The sequence below is a fragment of the Oncorhynchus kisutch genome, unplaced genomic scaffold, assembly GCF_002021735.2.
Source record: "Oncorhynchus kisutch isolate 150728-3 unplaced genomic scaffold, Okis_V2 Okis02a-Okis13b_hom, whole genome shotgun sequence".
In the NCBI taxonomy this organism is placed as follows: Eukaryota; Metazoa; Chordata; class Actinopteri; order Salmoniformes; family Salmonidae; genus Oncorhynchus; species Oncorhynchus kisutch.
Genome location: NW_022261979.1, coordinates 335,251 through 355,530, shown reverse-complemented (window position 1 = coordinate 355,530; position 20,280 = coordinate 335,251). Strand labels below are relative to the sequence as shown.

The 20,280-nt window shown below is 43.2% G+C and overlaps 1 protein-coding gene across 1 annotated transcript; it reads right to left on the bottom strand.

The window, feature by feature from the left end:
• Positions 1 to 573: 573 nt before the first annotated feature.
• Positions 574 to 8,967, bottom strand: cmtm6 (CKLF-like MARVEL transmembrane domain containing 6). Its single transcript, XM_020468846.2, has 5 exons — positions 8,825 to 8,967; positions 8,287 to 8,416; positions 2,396 to 2,572; positions 2,031 to 2,129; positions 574 to 1,840 (listed from the first exon to the last, which is right to left on the bottom strand). Exons 2-5 carry the CDS (start codon positions 8,407 to 8,409, stop codon positions 1,676 to 1,678), a joined length of 564 nt encoding a protein of 187 aa, XP_020324435.1. The 5' UTR covers positions 8,410 to 8,416; positions 8,825 to 8,967; the 3' UTR covers positions 574 to 1,675.
• Positions 8,968 to 20,280: the final 11,313 nt, after the last annotated feature.

Below are 20,280 nucleotides of genomic sequence, written 5' to 3'. Positions count from 1 at the left end.
TCCCTCCCTGACCCCTCCCTCCCTCCCTGACCCCTCCCTCCCTCCTTCCCTGACCCCTCCCTCCCTCCTTCCCTGACCCCTCCCTCCCTCACCCCTCCCTCCCTCCTTCCCTGACCCCTCCCTCCCTCCCTCCCTGACCCCTCCCTCCCTCCCTGACCCCTCCCTCCCTCCCTGACCCCTCCCTCCCTCCCTGACCCCTCCCTCCCTCCCTCCCTGACCCCTCCCTGACCCCTCCCTCCCTCCCTGACCCCTCCCTCCCTCCCTGACCCCTCCCTGACCCCTCCCTCCCTCCCTGACCCCTCCAAGTTACTTCTGAAATAAAGAAAAACACATACAATTAAAATACATAAACTGCGATTGAAAAAGCATTTAAAAACATTACAGATATAGTCAGTTAGTTTCATTGATTGCTATATTTAAAATGAATCTATATGGTATGAACACCAATAAGGAACGTGGAGTTGGCCTCATATAGAAATACTGGGGAGCTTGCTTGCATGGACTGAAATTTTAAAACCATAGAAATCAATGACTTGGGGATACTTGTGAGAAATAGGTCTAAAATAAAATGACAGACATAGGGGCCCATTAAAACAGATATATCATATTTCTGTAGAAACGTTTCTGGCTTTACTGTTCCCTTTCCTTACTAAAGAGTTTGAATTGAATCATATTGTCCTTCCTTAAAACTGGCTAATAAATGATGTCGACTTTTAAAACCATTTCTTCCAGTTAAATAATGTAACTGTACTTGTGTTTGACTGTAAATAACTGGATAAATATTGTTCTTCAACTCCCAAACCATTTTTTAGAGAGAGATTAGATACATCATTTTGCATAGCTGGAGCCATCTTGATAAGACGCAAGTACAGATAGGTGCTCATCCCAGTAACACTGAGAAATGCAGGAATGACAGTCAGTGGTAAGGCAATACAGTGATCTTAAAATCTCATAATAGTCTATTCCAGGACTCTCCAACCCTGTTCCTGGAGAGGTACAGTCCTGTAGGTTTTCACTCCAACCCTGTTCCTGGAGAGATACCCTCCTGTAGGTTCACTCCAACCCGTTCCTGGAGAGATACCCTCCTGTAGGTTCACACTCCAACCCTAATCTAACACACCTGATTCTAATAATAATTACATGGTTATAAACTGAACCAGATTAGTTACAACTGGGGTTGGAGTGAAAGCCTACAGGAGGATAGCTCTCCAGGAACAGGGTTGGAGTGAAAACCTACAGGAGGATAGATCTCCAGGACCAGGGTTGGAGTGAAAAGCTACAGGAGGATAGATCTCCAGGAACAGGGTTGGAGTGAAAACCTACAGGAGGATAGATCTCCAGGAACAGGGTTGGAGTGAAAAGCTACAGGAGGATAGATCTCCAGGAACAGGGTTGGAGAGCCTTGGTCTATTTCTATCAATGAGTGGTCCCATTCCAAGCAGGTCCATGGTCCAAGGAAACAGAATGTATACAACACAGACCATGTCTCCTACAAAAATGGTCCCTCTGCTGAGAATAAAAGCTCTGAATAAGATGTTAAAACTACTGGAGATGTCTTTCCTTCCTTTAAGCAGATATAAGGTGGCCCTCTGATAGTCTTAGTGTGTTGCCTGTTTGTGTGTGTAAATGTGGGAGAAAGAGATACCAGTGTTCCACTCGTAAGGTATCCTTGGGCCTAGTCTGCTTCGTTCTGTTCCCTGTTGAGTTTCTCGGCCTCTGCCACAGGAGCCCCGCCGTTGCTTGCAGCTTGCTGGTTGGTCTTTTTAAAAGGAAAACCCCTGGTCTTCACAAACCAGCCAGCATCCACCAGGAATGCCACAGTGGCCAGGAAGCCAAATGCCTGAAAATAAATAGTAATAAGTTATTACTAAGTATTAACATTAGTAAAACATCTTGTAACAAACAAACAAAAAGGTTCTCCTTTCAATCGAAACCCAGCTTGGTTTGGGCTCATATTTTGTCTTCATTTGAAAAAACAGTAACCAGGACCCGGAGGTATGAGGACAGTCTGAGTAAAGATGTTCATTTACCACAGCAGCATTCTCCAGGTCAGTTCCACCATTATCTGAGGCAAACACAATGGAGGCGATGAGGAAGAATGCAGCCATCAAAGCTGTGTACACAAAGTCCTGCAAGAGACAAGTCAGCATGGTTATACACACCAGCATACATTTAAATGGGAAAACAAGTATCCTCACACACACACACACAGTCCTGTAAGAGACAAGTTAGCATGGTTATACACACCAGCATACATTTAAATGGAAATACAAGTATCTTCACACACACACACAGTCTTATGAATGATAAACATACAAATGTTAGGCAGGTCAGTGGGCCTCATTTATCAACATATGTGTATATTCATATACACACACACACACACACAACTCACCAGGGAGGGCCAGTAACTGATGCCCACTCTCTTGTGCAGGGTGGTAGCGAGGAGGATGAGGAGGAGAGCTGTGAAGAGGAAGGCTGTGCAGCTGACAAACTCAAAGAAGTACAGCGGAGAGCAGCTCATACAGTTGGTCACTACCTCTTCAAGAATGAAGGCCACAAACGACAGGAGCTGAGGACACAAGTCAAACCTAACTGATCATGTACTACCCCAGTCTCAACAACAGATGGCATTGTAGTACTACCAGAGCTAAAAAAAATATATATATATTTTTTTTAACCTTTATTTAACTAGGCAAGTCAGTTAAGAACAAATTCTTATTTTCAATGACAGCCTAGGAACAGTGTTCAGGGGTAGAACGACAGATTTGTAACTTGTCAGCTCAGGGATTTGACCTTCCGGTTACTAGTCCAATGCTCTAACCACTAGGCTACCCTGCTGCTTACCCTAAATGGGAAGTTGTGTTTTTTGTCTCAGATATAAAACAGGTTAGAGGTCATTTAGTGTCATCAAACATGCTTGAGTACTGATGAACTCAGGATTCTGTCTTCTGATGCTATATTTATATGTTGTGCCAATATAGTGACATCAGTAGAGTTGACTGAACAATTGAGTGACTATCATAGCCCTATGTAAATGAGGGTATATGTAAACGTCTAAATATTTCATGCGTTGTTCAGAGTTGGGCTTGGAGGAAGGGACAACTCTTTAATGTAATCTTCACAATGAGAGGATTCTTCTGGTGTGACCATCACAGTGTTCTTAAAAGCTCATCACAGCGTGATGAAGCACCACATACTGGCTCTATTCATACCGCACCAAACACAAAATAGCTTTTTCATGTTGCCATTAGAACGGTGACCAACTAAAGGATCCACCCCTTTACAACACCTACAGACCCCATTTTGATTTCTCAATAGCCACTACTAATAAATATTCCTAAGAAAGGCCACAAGGTCAGCAAAAACACACTTTAACTGACTCATGTGGTTCCTGCTTTTTGTTTTCGTTTCCTTATCCATTGTTTGGAAGGAACAGGCCAGACAGCATACTGCTCTGAGGATCTGTCCCCACGCCAGACAGCATACTGCTCTGAGGATCTGTCCCCACGCCAGACAGCATACTGCTCTGAGGATCTGTCCCCACGCCAGACAGCATACTGCTCTGAGGATCTGTCCCCACGCCAGACAGCATACTGCTCTGAGGATCTGTCCCCACGCCAGACAGCATACTGCTCTGAGGATCTGTCCCCACGCCAGACAGCATACTGCTCTGAGGATCTGTCCCCACGCCAGACAGCATACTGCTCTGAGGATCTGTCCCCACGCCAGACAGCATACTGCGCTGAGGATCTGTCCCCACGCCAGACAGCATACTGCGCTGAGGATCTGTCCCCACGCCAGACAGCATACTGCGCTGAGGATCTGTCCCCACGCCAGACAGCATACTGCGCTGAGGATCTGTCCCCACGCCAGACAGCATACTGCGCTGAGGATCTGTCCCTACGCCAGACAGCATACTGCGCTGAGGATCTGTCCCCACGCCAGACAGCATACTGCGCTGAGGATCTGTCCCCACGCCAGACAGCATACTGCTCTGAGGATCTGTCCCCACGCCAGACAGCATACTGCTCTGAGGATCTGTCCCCACGCCAGACAGCATACTGCGCTGAGGATCTGTCCCCACGCCAGACAGCATACTGCGCTGAGGATCTGTCCCCACGCCAGACAGCATACTGCGCTGAGGATCTGTCCCCACGCCAGACAGCATACTGCGCTGAGGATCTGTCCCCACGCCAGACAGCATACTGCGCTGAGGATCTGTCCCTACGCCAGACAGCATACTGCGCTGAGGATCTGTCCCCACGCCAGACAGCATACTGCGCTGAGGATCTGTCCCCACGCCAGACAGCATACTGCTCTGAGGATCTGTCCCCACGCCAGACAGCATACTGCGCTGAGGATCTGTCCCCACGCCGGAGAGCAGAGAGTTAAAAAGCATTCGATTTGAGGGTTCTTTGTGGCTTTAAGCGGGAAATGCTTTAAATTACATTAAAATCCACAGATATTTATGTCCAATGAGCTTGCCAAGCATTCTTGCAATGTTGATCATATTTGGAGGAATCCATCGTTTCTCTCACACACAGTAAGAAGGTCAAACAGCAAAGCTTAAAATAACCCTGGTAATGACATTTTGCATCTGGCTGCTAATTTCATTTGCAGTGCACCGCTAGATGGTATTGCTAACACCTGACTCTGATTAGCTTGACTAAGGACCCAGTGGGGCGGCAGGGTAGCCTAGTGGTTAGAGTGTTGGACAAGTAACCAAAAGGTTGCAAGTTTGAATCCCCGAGCTGACAAGGTACAAATCTGTCGTTCTGCCCCTGAACAGGCAGTTAACCCACTGTTCCTAGGCCGTCATTGAAAATAAGAATTTGTTCTTAACTGACTTGCCTAGTTAAATAAAGGTAAAATAAAAAATAAAAGTAATCTGAGGAAGACAGAGCCGTGTCATCACTGTCTGTCTCCAGACTGCAGTTCCACAAGAGACAAACTCTGAACCAACTCAGATTTCCTGCTTCAGAAGGAGATAAAATTCATTTTTAAAAATTGCCTGGACTAAGAGCTCAATCCCAAACTATGGCAACTAGTAAACCTCGACCTCTAACCTGCTTACTCACAGGCCAACCTAATAGTACTCTAGTACCCTCACCCAAACAAGCCCTCCTTCTGCAGGGAAATAGTTTGTTTCAAGATCTTGTTAACTGGGGAGAAATACAAGACAGCAGCCATAAACCATGTGATTTGAATTCAATTGAAGATCACATTTCACTGCAGTTAGGAAGGCAGTCAAATAGTTGAAGCCTTGACATTGGGGTCTAGGAATAAGAGTAAGCCATTCATGATATCCAGTTCAAATGTAGACATGTCACAGCTCTGCCACTTGTGATGACCAGCGGGACACAGAAAGGGGTCAAACATGAGTCAACAGCAGTCTGCTGTAGTAGCCTCATCCAATTCAACAGCAGTCTGCTGTAGTATCCTCATCCAATTCAACAGCAGTCTGCTGTAGTATCCTCATCCAATTCAACAGCAGTCTGCTGTAGTAGCCTCATCCAATTCAACAGCAGTCTGCTGTAGTAGCCTCATCCAATTCAACAGCAGTCTGCTGTAGTAGCCTCATCCAATTCAACAGCAGTCTGCTGTAGTAGCCTCATCCAATTCAACAGCAGTCTGCTGTAGTAGCCTCATCCAATTCAACAGCAGTCTGCTGTAGTATCCTCATCCAATTCAACAGCAGTCTGCTGTAGTATCCTCACCTAATTCAACAGCAGTCTGCTGTAGTATCCTCATCCAATTCAACAGCAGTCTGCTGTAGTATCCTCATCCAATTCAACAGCAGTCTGCTGTAGTATCCTCACCTAATTCAACAGCAGTCTGCTGTAGTATCCTCATCCAATTCAACAGCAGTCTGCTGTAGTATCCTCACCTAATTCAACAGCAGTCTGCTGTAGTATCCTCATCCAATTCAACAGAATTCCAAGCTGTAGTAGCCTCACCCAATTCAACAGAATTCCAAGCTGTAGTATCCTCATCCAATTCAACAGAATTCCAAGCTGTAGTATCCTCACCTAATTCAACAGCAGTCTGCTGTAGTATCCTCATCCAATTCAACAGAATTCCAAGCTGTAGTAGCCTCATCCAATTCAACAGAATTCCAAGCTGTAGTATCCTCATCCAATTCAACAGCAGTCTGCTGTAGTATCCTCACCCAATTCAACAGAATTCCAAGCTGTAGTAGCCTCACCCAATTCAACAGAATTGCTTTTAAAGACACCCCCACCCCGAACATATGCGCACCACACACACGCTGACTTAAGCACGGCTGCTCTTTCATATAGGCAAACACGGAGGCATTTCAATTGTCTAAAATGGTTTCCGACCCAGTCTCCTCTTTAATATGTGAGCTAGGTGATATGTCCAACTGGAGTGCTGTTCTAGACAGGCTATATAGAGCTAAAGATACAGGATCTGATGTCAGCTACCCTCAACTGGTTACAGCAGCTCCATAGTGACTGATTTGGACTCTGAAATCTGAAAAACAACTTAGCTGTCTTAGGCCTGACGATCAGTTAAAGGTTCCTGAGGGTCATCTATATGCTGACAAATACCCCAGGCCATCATGAAGGGGATGTGGGAGGACTGGGTGTGGTCTGATGAGTGTTCTGATGGGTGCATCATCGCTGTAGCAACTGTTCTATAGAATGGTCTGACTTTCACATTTCAAGGAATAATCAAGAAAAACAGCTGACAATGGTCACACCCTAAGAAAGACAAAGGTTATGATTTACAAACTGGCCTGTTAATTGTGGGATAGACAACCCCCAGTTTCTGGGAGCCGGATCCAGTTACATACAAAACAATGGTAGCATTTGAAAATCTGCATATTCTATTTATTACACACAGACCATCCACTTACAAGGAATGTGGTATCATAACTGGCAAGGGAGATAGGTGTTTATACTTGGACATTTTACATACTAAACTTGTTCATCTGGTCTTATATCTGGAGCACAAAGTAAACATGTGATGACACCACTAGATAAAAGTCATATTGTCACCAGAGTTGATTTAATCCTGTTTTACTACTTGGTGCCATCAGAACAGACAGACAGGTAGGAAGACAACCTTCTGGTCTCTCCTCTGAAATACACAGAGCAAAAATATAAAATGCAACCATTTCAAAGATGTTGCTGAGTTACAGTTTATATAAGGGAATCAGTCAATTTAAATACATGCATTAGGGCCTAATCTATAGATTTCACTTGACTGGGAATACAGATATGCAGCTGTTGGTCACAGATACTTTTTATTAAAGGTAAGGGCGTGGATCAGAAAACCAGTCAGTATCTGGTGTGACCACCATTTGCCTCATGCAGTGCGACATCTCCTTCACATAGAGTTGGCCAGGCTGTTGTGCGAAGTTGCTGGATATTGGCGGTAACATGAACACAGTGTCGTACATGTCGATCCAGAGCATCCCAAACGTGCTCAATGGGTGACGTCTGGCCATGGAATAACTGGGACATTTTCAGCTTGCAGGAATTATGTACAGATCCTTGCGACATGGGGCCATGCATTATCATGCTGAAACATGAGGTGATGGAGGATTAATGGCACGACAATGGGCCTCCAGGTCTCGTCCCGGTGTCTCTCTGCACTCAAATTGCCTTAGATAAAGTGCAATTGTGTTCATGGCCCACAGCTTATGCCTGCCCATACCATAACCCCCCCACCACGGGGCACTCTGTTCACAACGTTGACATCAGCAAACCGCTCGCCCACACAACGCCATATACAGGGTCTGTGGTTGAGGCCGGTTGGACGTACTGCCAAATTCTCTAAAACGATGTTGAACATTCAATTCTCTAGCTACATTCCTGCAGTCAGGAATGTCCACCAGAGTCAGTCAGCATGCCAATTGCACACTCCCTCAGAACTTGAGACATCTGTGCGATTGTGTTGTGTTACAAAACTGCACATATGAGAGTGGCCTTTTGTCCCCAGCACAAGGTACACCTGTGTAATGACCGTGCCGTTTAACCAGCTTCTTGATATGCCACACCTGTCAGGTGGATCAATTATCTTGGCAAAGAAATGCTCACTAACAGGGAGGTAAACAAATTTGTGCCAAACATGTTAGAGAAATAAGCTTTTTGTGCATAAGGAAAATGTCTGGGATCTTTTATTTAAGCTCATGAAACATGGGACCAACACTTTACATTTGTTTGTTCAATGTTATGCTTGGATTAAGACTTGCCCAACACAGTGGAACATTAACAATAACAGTATCATAACAAGAACTATGACAAGAATATGACTTACCACTTCCACCACCTTTATCAAACATCTGACTTTATCCAAATTATCTGTTGGTACAATTAACCACTTTTTGGATTTGGTCTCTGAAACTGTTGTTGGACTGTAGACTGGTTCCGCGGCAGCCATGGTGTGACTGAAATGAATAGATTTGAAGAAGAAAAAGTACAACTTCAATAAGACTGCAACTATGTACTTCATGTTCCAGTGTAGGCCTATAATGTATTAACAGTATCAGACCCGCGGCAAACTACAGAGCGAAAGCGAAAGCGTGGCATTTTGTTAACTTCAAAAGTCACGATGGAAGAAATAACTTGCTGTTAAATTTAGGGTAGCCTGTCACTGGACATTTTACAAGTATCGACTGATACTGACTCAATGTAGTCGAAAATTCATCGCCTCCGTACTCAACTCCATCGGGTATCTTGGCTAGGGTAGACTGCATCAAACACTCACATAAGTGAGAACATACAGCTAATAAAGATTAAATAAAATTGAAAGGGGAAACTAATAAAGGCTAAAAAAGTATAAACGATGGACTCACGCGTCAAGTTTGGAGCAACCAACTAAATAGGTATGCCTTGGCGATAGATATCGTATTTCCACGACTTTCCAATGCAATGGCCTTTGTTGTTGCGTTCTTGTTTAAAACCTAGATCCACACTTCCGCAAATGAACGGCTTGTCTACACCCCTGTCGTTAACAGAAGAGTATGGGGGGTGACAAGTGCCAGAATTAAGCTTAGGCAACTGTACCACCGTGTGGCTGTTGCCTACCATTGAACGTCTGACTGACATTACATGATACCAACGCCTTACTAACGTCTGCGTGACGCCTACATGTCGTCAGGATATATAGTATTTCACATTGTAATACATTACCCCTACATTTCATTGTATTATAGGATATATACATATTTTACATTGTAATAAACTACCCCTACATGCCATTCTGTGCTGGAGCTATGGGTTTATTTTTCCACTGACACTAGGCCTACACATTCACACTCAAACTGAATTGAATGGGGAATGCATAAGTACTTGTCATTGAAGAAGAGAAACGAGGTACAACATACAACTTTGATCAAAGACCTAAAATCATGCCTGACAAGGCCAATGAAATAACGGTATCCTAATATAGTCTGGATACAGGAGTAGCCTATTCTACAATAATGTAACTGTATATACTAGTATTATTTATCAAATTGATCAATGAAATTGTAAATGTGGGTGAGTACGCTACTTCAATCAGCCTCACTGCAGCTGTTTTACCCACCACCCACACTGTTCTCTCTCCACAAGCAACCACATCCTCTTCTCCTGTTCAACTAATTTGCCGCCGCACTGGAAAGGACTGTACATACAGTACCAGTCAAAGGTTTGGACACATACTCATTCAAGGGTTTTTCTTTGTATTAATATTTTCTACATTGTATAATAATAGTGAAGACATCACAACTATGAAATAACACACATGGAATCATATAGTAACCCAAAGTAGCCACCCTTTGCCTTGATGAAAGCTTTGCACACTCTTGGCATTTTCTCAACCAGCTTCATAAGGTAGTCACATGGAATGCAATTCAATTAACAGGTGTGCCTTGTAAAAAGTAATTTGGGGAATTTCTTTCCTTCTTAATGTGTTTGAGCCACTTAGTTGTGTTTTTTTATGGCAAGAACAGCTCAAATAAGCAAAGAGAAATGGCAGCCCATCATTACTTTAAGACATGAAGGTCAGTCAATACGGAACATTTCAAGAAATCTTAAAGTTTCTTCAAGTGCAGTCACAAAAACCATCAAGCGCTATGATGAAACTGACTCTCATGAGGACCGCCACAGAAAAGGAAGACCCAGAGTTAGCTCTGCTGCAGAGGATAAGGTCATTAGCGTCGCCAGCCTCAGAAATTGCAGCCCAAATAAATGCTTCAAAGTTCAAGTAACAGACACATCTCAACATCAACTGTTCAGAGGAGACTGCAGGAATTAGGCCTTCATGGTCAAATTGCTGCAAAGAAAATACTACTAAAGGACACCAATAAGAAGAAGAGACTTCATTCCATGTGTTATTTCATAGTTTTGATGACTTCACTATTAATCTTCAATGTAGAAAATTGTTAAAAAAATTAAAACCCTTGAATAAGTAGGTGTGTCCAAACTTTGGACTTGTACTGTACATACCCCTGTGCCCATCTCCTTGCAACATGATCCATCCAAGGCCTCAGCTGGACACCTAAAATGTGAAAATTGTAAACAAGATGCTACAGTTGTGTGTGTGTGTGTGAGTGTGAGCGTGTGTGTGTGTGTGTGTGTGTGTGTGCGTGTGAGTGTGTGTGTGTGGATGGAGTTCCAAGAAAAGACATGAGAAGACGGCAAAGGAGATAGTGATGAGAGTGAGAGCATACAGTATGAAAATAAAGACCCCTTGGGATCTAAAATGAGGGGTGCCTCTTGTGTCTCCTTTTTGTCCATTTGAGGATACTACAGTCACCCCTAGTGGAAGATCTTGGAACACTGCTATTTAAGTCTGAGCAGGTTGCCGAAAACTTTCAAAGTTGCATGTTATCTTGAATACCAGGCAGATGTTTGAGTACAGAATTAAATTGTGTAAATTTAGGCTAAACTTGTTGAGTACACTCTTTTAGAAAGGGGTTCCAACTGGGATCTCTCGCAGTCACCAAAAGAGAACCCTTTTTGGTTATAGGTAGAAGTATTTTTGGTTCCATGTAGAACCTGCTTCGGGAATGGAGCCCAAAAGGGTTATACCTAGGCACAGAAGGGTTTCAACCTGGAACCAAAAAGGGTTATCCTATGGGGACAGTGGAAGAATCCTTTTAGGTTGTAGATATCACCTTTTTGAGTGCAGGCCTATATTGCAGTAGTGGTTCTGTTTTTTTTGTAAAAATAAATGCAACAGGCCCCTCTGGAGGATCTAGCAAGATAGCGAATGAATGCATCACCTACTCAGTATGACTATAATGAACATGCCTAATCTGCACCATTATGCAATTATTAAGAGACTAGATACACATAGCTAATCCTGGCGACCAATGCTCTAGCATTAATGAATTGAGGCAAGCAGATCAGAGATGTCAAGGTGGTACCCAATAATATGCTACAGTATGTGTATAGTGTAAATAACAACTACCAATAGACCTTCTGAATTAGAATAATTTAGTCAATCAAATAATGACTCTGTAAACAAGGAATGAAGTTACTCTATTTAACTAATAGCATGAAATAATTGACACAAAAAATGACAGTGTACATGAAATACATTATACATGACATAATAACACAAAGTATATGACTATCACCAATAGGGTAAAACAACGTGGTAAACACGTGTCTTCAGTTCAGAATAGGCTCGAAGAGAAAACACAATGTGTGTCTGATACACACAGGAGCTTGGTAGCAAGTTCTCAAATTATGAACAAATTCACTGTCCTTTAAACCAAATTCAAGCAGAAACTGATACCCAACCTGAATTAACATTTCTTTGCACTTTTGACTGCTTAAAACAAAAGACAGGAAAACAGCCATTCAAATCTAATCAACTCAATGTAAATGATAGGAGTGCATCCTTGTGTCGCTCCCTCTTTGAACTATACGCTGCCCGACGAACAAAACAACACTCCCTGTAACAATACATCCCATAGCACTTACACTACAATAAAATATATACACATGTGTAGCTCTTTGTGAACTCTTGAAAAATTCAAACATGGCAATTCAATTGACATAGTAACATTAATTTAGTTGATTGACGTTTTCATCTGTCTTCACACCTCTCCTGGCGTCAGTGACCCCAGGACTTCCATGAGAACGTCTCTTCTTAGAGATTGCCATAGATACGGTATGTTTGAACCTTGTGATAGCCATCTGCCATGTAATAAATGGTGCTTGAGTCATTATGCTGGGCCTCGCACGCCAGCTCGTAACCAGTCGCGAGTATATCATCTTCTCTCATTATTCTACTACAGTCGTCATTCATGGGAAACAAATTAAAAATCAAAGGGCCGAAACGTTTTGTTGTTTTTACCGATGCCTGTTTATTCATAAAAAGTAGACGATAGTAAATACCATTAATCACAATGGTTAACCTATGCAAATTAATAGCAAAATATTTCAAGCTTATTAATAGGATTACATTTAGCCTAATTGGGCACACATATGGCGTGGGGAAAAGTCAAAGCAAGGAAAACACAACCAGATTCTAATCTAATCAACTATATTTAAATGATAGGAGCGCACCCTTGTGTCACACAGCCTGAACTATCCACAGTTTCCCTGTAACTATAAATCCATAGCACTTGCCGTACAATAAAATATATACAAATTCATACCTCTTTATGAACTCTTGAACAATCCAAACATGACAATTTAATTCACACAGTTACATTAATTTAGTTGATTCACCTTTTCATCTGTCTTCACACCTCTCCTGGCGTCAGTGACCCCAGGACTTCCATGGGAACGCCAGCCAGTCAGGAGTATTATCACCATCTCATCTTTCCACTGCAGTAGTCATTTATGGAAAACAAATCAAAAATGAAAGGGCCTGTCATGCCAAATAGTGTTCCCCTGCAAAAAAAGGTTATTGGGTTTCAAGGACTTCACTGCCAAAACATTGCAGAGAATACTGGCTGAAGATGCTTTACTTTCTCAGGCCCCAGAGCCTGCAGGGATGGGTGTTGGCAGTTGAATCTGACTAAAGGATTATGTTGGGTTTTGTTTTTGTTTACTTTGTTAAGTATTTGGGCTGATATACAGCCAGGGCAGTGGATGGCAGCATGTGCCTGTGACATTTGTTTGCAAACCGCCATAGTATCAAAGAAGAAGACTCCGTATGTAGTTTGACAAATGTTTTCTTTACCATATATAACAAAATATTGTTAAATAGGAGAAAAAAAATGAAGCTGCTTTTGGATTGAAATTGCTAGCTACTGTAACGTTACTTATTTACTTACATCAGCTTCCCTAGTCTGCTAGCCAGAGAGTTTTGTTTAGCTAACGTTAACTAGCTAGCTAACTGTTTTTGTATCTTTCTGTTTGTATGTAGCTTGCACTTTAATGGCATCCCTCAAGGAGATGTTATTTTATCTTTCCAACCAGGTGAAGTACTATGAAGGCACCACTGATCTCGACAAGAGGCGCAACATTCGAAGGGGGCAGAAATTCACTATTCAGGGTAACGTAAAGCGGTTAACTTCTATTACATAACTGGAAGGATTTAGCTATGATCAACCATTTTTCAACAACCATTTTTCAACAACCATTTTCCATCTAGAAGTTGCTAGTTATATATTTAGTTAAATGTCTGTCATATTGAGGTATCTAGCTACAAGTTAACCCTGATCAATCAAATGGATAGGTCTTACCAATTATGGTCATTCCAACTGCCCTTAACTAGGTGTCTTTGCTAGACAGACACACAGACAGAGATGGGGGAGAGGGATAAAGAAAGCATGAAAGTGAGAGTGAAAGAGAGAGGTGGGAAGAGAGTGAAAGACAGAGAGAGATGGGAGAGAGAGAGAAACAAAGAAAGACAGTTGTGCAAAATTACTTGGACTTGAGTATTTCAACAACTCTTGTATTCAAACTTGTTAGGCAATCACATGTACCTATGTGGGAAGGGTGGCCAGCCACACAGGAGGAGGATTTTCACTGAGGAGAAGGAGGCCATGCTGACCGAGATGCATGGTGGCCATTTCAGTTTGAAGCGTATGATTGCCAAAATCAACATCCGCTTCTTTTTTTCTGAATTTTTACCCAATTTCGTGGTATCCAATTGTTTAGTAGGTTACGACAGAGCCTGGGTGTGAACCCAGAGTCTCTGGTGGCACAGCTGGAGCTGCAATACAGCGCCCTTAACCACCCGGGAGGCAACATACGCTTCTTTTGGCATGGGATTGTCAAGGATGTGGCCAGCAGGGCAAGTAAAATAACCTTTTGTTTATCGATCACATTCTATTATATCTGAAATAATTATAATTTCAATGAATGTCATACCAGAGACAACACAATGTTTCAATTTGTCACCTCGTGCTTAAAGGTCTAGCTTGACAGAAGTTTGAGAGGGTGAAGACTAGCGTAAGAGTTGAAGGCCATCAGTTGTTTTACCATGGCACATGATCGGTAAGTGTCACAGTATAAATTTTGCCCTGATAAGTTGTTTTGTAATGGTTGCTTTATTTGACTATAGCAGAGTTCAATATTATAGATGGTGTGTCATACCCTTACAAATATGAAAATCTGCATACTGAACGACAGATATGGGTAAGAATGAAGTAATCTTCTCTCTACGACTTTCTATGTTTAAGGTGGACCTCATTGGACCCTTGATGAAATCCAGGAATGGCAACAGCTGGTGTCTGACGGCGACCGATTATTTTACCAAATGGGGGGAGGCAATACCCATTAAGGTCTGTAAAGGAAGAGAATGTGCTTAACTCTAAATTCCCTTCTGTAACCCATTTAAAAAGGGTGCTTGGAACCAAACATTTAGTTTATTTTGTATGATACCCATCAAGGACAAGACTGGCGAGGCCACCTCCAAGGTGATGATGGACATCTTCAACACCTACGGTTCTCCTGAGGTCATCTTGATTGACCAAGGTCGTGAACTCTGAAACAAGGTACTATTAGTATTTGTTTTTCCATGGTACATAATCAGACATCTCAATATCTTCCATTGTCAGTAGATATCCCTTTCCTAGCCCCTCCTCTAGGTTTTTATGAACAGACCAACCACACCCTCAAGACTGCCATGGGCAAGTCCCTTGACGGGTTCCAGGAATGGTGGGAGGACAACCTGAAAGTCATTCTCTTTGCAATTCGAGCCCTACTTTTAACCATAAGACATCTCCACAGAAACGTATAGCCTAACGATTGCATGGTGACAGTGATTGTGTCTGTTAAACCGGTAAACAGGAAACTCAGGGGGAAAAAACTAGTTCATGTCATGATATCAGGGATTTTCAGGTCAGAGAAAGATGCCAGAGTTTCTGAATTGGAATTCCGAGTTGGATGGCCATTCAAAACAATTTTTCCCAGTCTGAGCTTGCTTTTTTCCGAGTTCCCAGTTGTCTTGAACACACTGAAGATTGCAGAGTTCTGAGTTTTTTTGAATGGCCACTAGAGAACTAGGCTACCTCTTATTTCTGAATAGGGCTACCTCCAACAAAGAAGCACTTGTGTCTGTATTGATGTGAGAAATAGGCATATCTTCACAGTCATGGTGGCTGGCTGCGATATCAACTAGCCTAATCATTTTTGTATTGAGGTGATATTCAATTGACAAATTTCAATTGAAATTGATTAGATTACTCTGGCAATGAAACATATTTAGATGTAAGGCGTTCATGGTGAGATCTTTAATAATAAAGTAAACAGACACTTAAACTAACACGACGCGTAACACATGTAGACTTTTAAGGCGCTCATGGTAAGATCGTTCATAATAAACTTACAAGCAAACTGACACATGACGTATCAGTGCCACATTAATACATCTGTTTACATGACATATACGTGCCATGTGACATGAACGTGAAGTGAACACGTCAGCAGTTTGACTTCTTAGAAAAAAAACTGTCTCCATTGACAGTCCATGTTAATTCATGGTGGTATTTTATGGCGCTAGGAAGACATTAAGTGACTTCGTGAAAGGTATCAGCAGCTTCACAAGGCTTAATTCTGGCACTTATCACCCCCCATAGTAGAGTAGTCGAGCCTAGATGTGACGCAACAATATTGTGAAACAAGTCAAAGGCTTCTTCTTCTTCTATGCTTTAATGGCATTCGCAACAATTAGATGTGCATTCCGCCACCTACTGTGAAGGAGGATAATAAGGATCCCAAAAAGGAAAACATTTGGGTAAAAATAAATAAAATATTATACAAACTATCAAAAAAGAAATTAACTAAACAAATCAACATGCTTTTCTGTAAAAAACTCATTCTAATCAGGTCCCAACACAAAGCCTCCGGTGAGGGCAGGACATTTCCTAGCGACAAAAGTCCTTGTAGTGCTTCTGCTGTGAAGTCTTGGAGCCCCAAAAACTTATCGGCGATCCGCTGGCAGCCCTGATCCTTGACACCTCGACCTCCTTCACCCTAACAGCGCACTCAAGTAAGTCCGGAGTATGATCCCCACCACAGTTGCAACATTTTCCATTCACAGATTCTTCAATATCATACTTCTTCCATCTGCAAAAATGTAACCCGTGTCCATGTGACCGATGTGAAATGGCTAGCTAGTTAGCGGTGGTGCGCACTAATAGCGTTTCGATCGGTGACATCACTCGCTCTGAGACCTTGAAGTAGTGATTCCCCGAGGCTTTTGTGGAGCGATGGGTAACGATGCTTCGTGAGTGACTGTGGTTGATGTGTGCAGTGGGTCCCTGGTTCGAGCCCAGGTTGGTGTGAGGAGAGGGACGGAAGCTATACTGTTACACCCATATCCTTTACAATTTCCACACTGTAATGGTTTGGACACAAATGTTCTCACCACATACCTCACATATCCAAGCTTCACATATTCAGGTAGAGTCTCCTCAAACAACAATAATATCCACAGGCTTTTCTCCTTCCTTCCATTTACCATACGGGTCAGGCGACGTGCACAGGCCACTCCTGGGATTTTCTGACTAAGGTACTCATTATCTACATCCAACGAGACTCCAGCTATAACTCCTTTGGCAGGTGCCCTGCTCCGAAGATCAATACATCTAGGCAGATCCAGTGCAAGATTCTTCTGTTCTTCATCAACACAATTAACCAAAACAAGGCCGATTCTAGTCACCTTTATTGAAACCACCTTTCCCACTGCTTTCTTCACAGTACTCGATATTAACAAATGGATTTCCAAAATTAATCTCCTTGTCCAAAAAAAGGCAGTCTAATAAGAAATGCCTTATTGGACCGGTCCTTGTCTTCTACTACAACTTTTGCTTGTTTTGTTCCATTCTTTGATGTCACTATTTTACATTCATTATTACACACTTTACTTGCCATACTTTTGGATTCAAGCACAGTCGCCATTTCCTCCTCCTGTCCTACACCAGATTCACAGGCTCATTCCCCTTCCGTATCAAGGCTCCCCTTGCATCCCTTGAACAGAAATAAAGCATTCAAGATACAACTCTTCTTCATCTTTTGGATTTTATATGGCGGTTGGCAACCAACGTTAAGGTGCATTACTGCCACCAACTGGACTGGAGTGTGGACCAGAGACAGTGAAGGTCTAAATCCTACCCAATAATCTCTTCTCCCTAAGGAAACGAAATACATCATTAAATAATACATCCCCTGAAGATTTCCCCAGCAGTTCACTTAATACTGGCTCTTCAGCCCCATTACTCCTAAAATCTAATAACAATCACTCCCTTTCTCTCACATATTTCTGGCACTGAAATAGAACATGTTCCACTGTCTCCATCTCTTCTTGACAATGATCATCTCCTACTCTCTCTCAACTCTCGCAGGACCTGTGCCCTAGGACCATGCCTCAGGACTACCTGGCCTGATGACTCCTTGCTGTCCCCAGTTCACCTGGTCATGCTGCTGCTCTGGTTTCGGCTGTTCTGCCTGCGGCTGTGGAGCCATGGACTGTTCACCGGACGTGCTGCCTTGTCCTGGACCTGCTGTTTTAGACTCTCTCTCTACTGCACCTGCTGTCTCTAACTCTGAATGATCGGCTATAAAAAGCCGAGGTGCTGACCTGTTGCACCCTCTACAACTACTGTGATTATTATCTGACCCTGCTGGTCATCTATGAACGTTTGAACATCTTGGCCATGTTCTGTTATAATCTCCACCCGGCACAGCCAGAATAGGACTGGCCACCCCTCATAGCCTGGTTCCTCTCTAGGTTTATTCCTAGGTTCTGGTATTTCTACAGAGTTTTTCCTAACCACTATGCTTCTACATCTGCATTGCTTGCTGTTTGGGGTTTTAGGCTGGATTTCTGTACAGCACTTTGTGGCATCGGCTGATGTAAAAAAGGGCTTTATAAATACATTTGATTGATTAACCCCTTGGCTTTACCGACTGACAATTTTATCTCAACATTAGGATGTTTAAGAGCCTGCTTGTTTATAACATCCACCACCTCATTCCCCTCTATCTCAAGTGAGCTGGTACCCAGAGGAAGATCACAAATACGCCGTCTCTTTCACCCTATACAAGCACTGCAAAAACTCACCCGTGCTGCACAGGAGTCAGAGCAGATTACAACACCTCCACCCACTCTGCAGCCAATAGTATGGCCAACAACTCTATTGTGTAAACAGATAAATGATCCGTTGCTCTTTTCGTCACAGCCACCTTAAACTCAGGAACACTTAAAAGCTGCTCCTGTCCTTCCTGGTTTAGGGTCCTTAGATCCATCTGTGAATATATTCAAGAAAGCATAGTATTGTGTTCTTAAATGTTCCCTTACAACTGAATCTACTCCTTCCTCAACATCTCTTACCTTCTCAAGCAACGCTAGACCTATCACTGGCTGAGGGAGAAACCAAGGTGGGATAGCAGGAAGAACCACAGAGGGGCTAAACTCCCTCCCAAACAACCCCATCTCTCTCGCCATATAATTGCCTATCCACCCAAAGTTGTATTCATATTTCTATTCATGTTCCCAGCACTCTAGGAGCACCATTTTTGTAGGATGTGTAACCGTATGTCCTTGTAGATTTACCCAATATGTCATGGCTAACTGTTGTTTTCTTAACTTTAACAGCATCTCTCCTAAATCTACCTGCATCGCTGCCACCAGGAGGTCCTAAGGGCTCCACAACATATTCTTAGGGCTTGAGCCTGGATAACATCCAGCTTTTTTAAAGATGTCTGAGCTGCTGATCCATATGCTATACTTCCACTGATGAAATTAACAGCGCTATATATATCATTCAACACCATTCTATCTGTTACTCCATTCCTGACAAGCAACGCATCACACTCAATATTCATAGCTTTCTGTCAGGGGGGGGGGGGTCATAGCTTTCTGACAGAATTCCCCACCTTCACTTGTACTGATCGCCCCAAAAAGAAAATCCTTTATCCAGTTAAAAACCCTTCCTCCAACCCCCATGTTATCCAGCCTGATAAGTAGGCCTTCCCTCCACATCATAAACCTTCTCTACATCGAAGAAAACGACTACCACCACATCCTTATTTCCCTGTGCCTTCTATATGACTGACTCTAGGCACAGTGCAGGGTCCATCGTTCCCCTGCCTTTCCTGAACCCACTTTGATCTGGTGACATTAGTCCTCAACAGAACGTATGTCAGCCTTTCTATAGTTTACATACGTGAGATGTCAACACTATCTGCCTATAACTTAAAGGACTAGTAGGGTCTTTCCCTGGTCTCCGTATTGACACCACTACCACCTGCTTCCAACTTCCAGGCAGTTTCCCTTCCTGCCCACCTTATTGTAAAGGCCCAATACTTTCCCCATTGCAGTGTCACTGAGATGAGCCATCATGATGTAACACATCTCATCCTTCCCAGGAGATGTTACCCCAGCTTTAGCTAATGCACTCATCTCAGCCAACGTAAAAGGGCCATTCAATGTATCCCCCACCATCTCTCTCTGATCCAGGACCCCCGGATGTTCTCCTCTGACCCGCTCTCTCCCACCCTACCCCTCTTCTGTCAGATTATTTGAGTTGTGCACCTTCACAAATGCCTGGGCTCGCATCTCCCCCTTTTCAGCACAGGGAGATCCCAATCTCTTCTGACCCCACTCATTCTCTTAATCATCCCCCATACCTCTCCCACAGGAGTGGTCCTGCCTTTGTTTCCACAGAACTGGCGCCAATACGCCCTCTTAGCTGTCCTAATGATCCTCCTTACTACTTCTTGTTTCTACTGTATCAGGTGCTGGTAATTACGGGTCCTTTTCAACATTCTGAAAGCCCTGTTCCTACTCTTCACTGCTGCTCAACACTCCCCCAGGGGACTGTGTTACTCTCCCCCCCCCCCCCCCCCCTGTACCCAT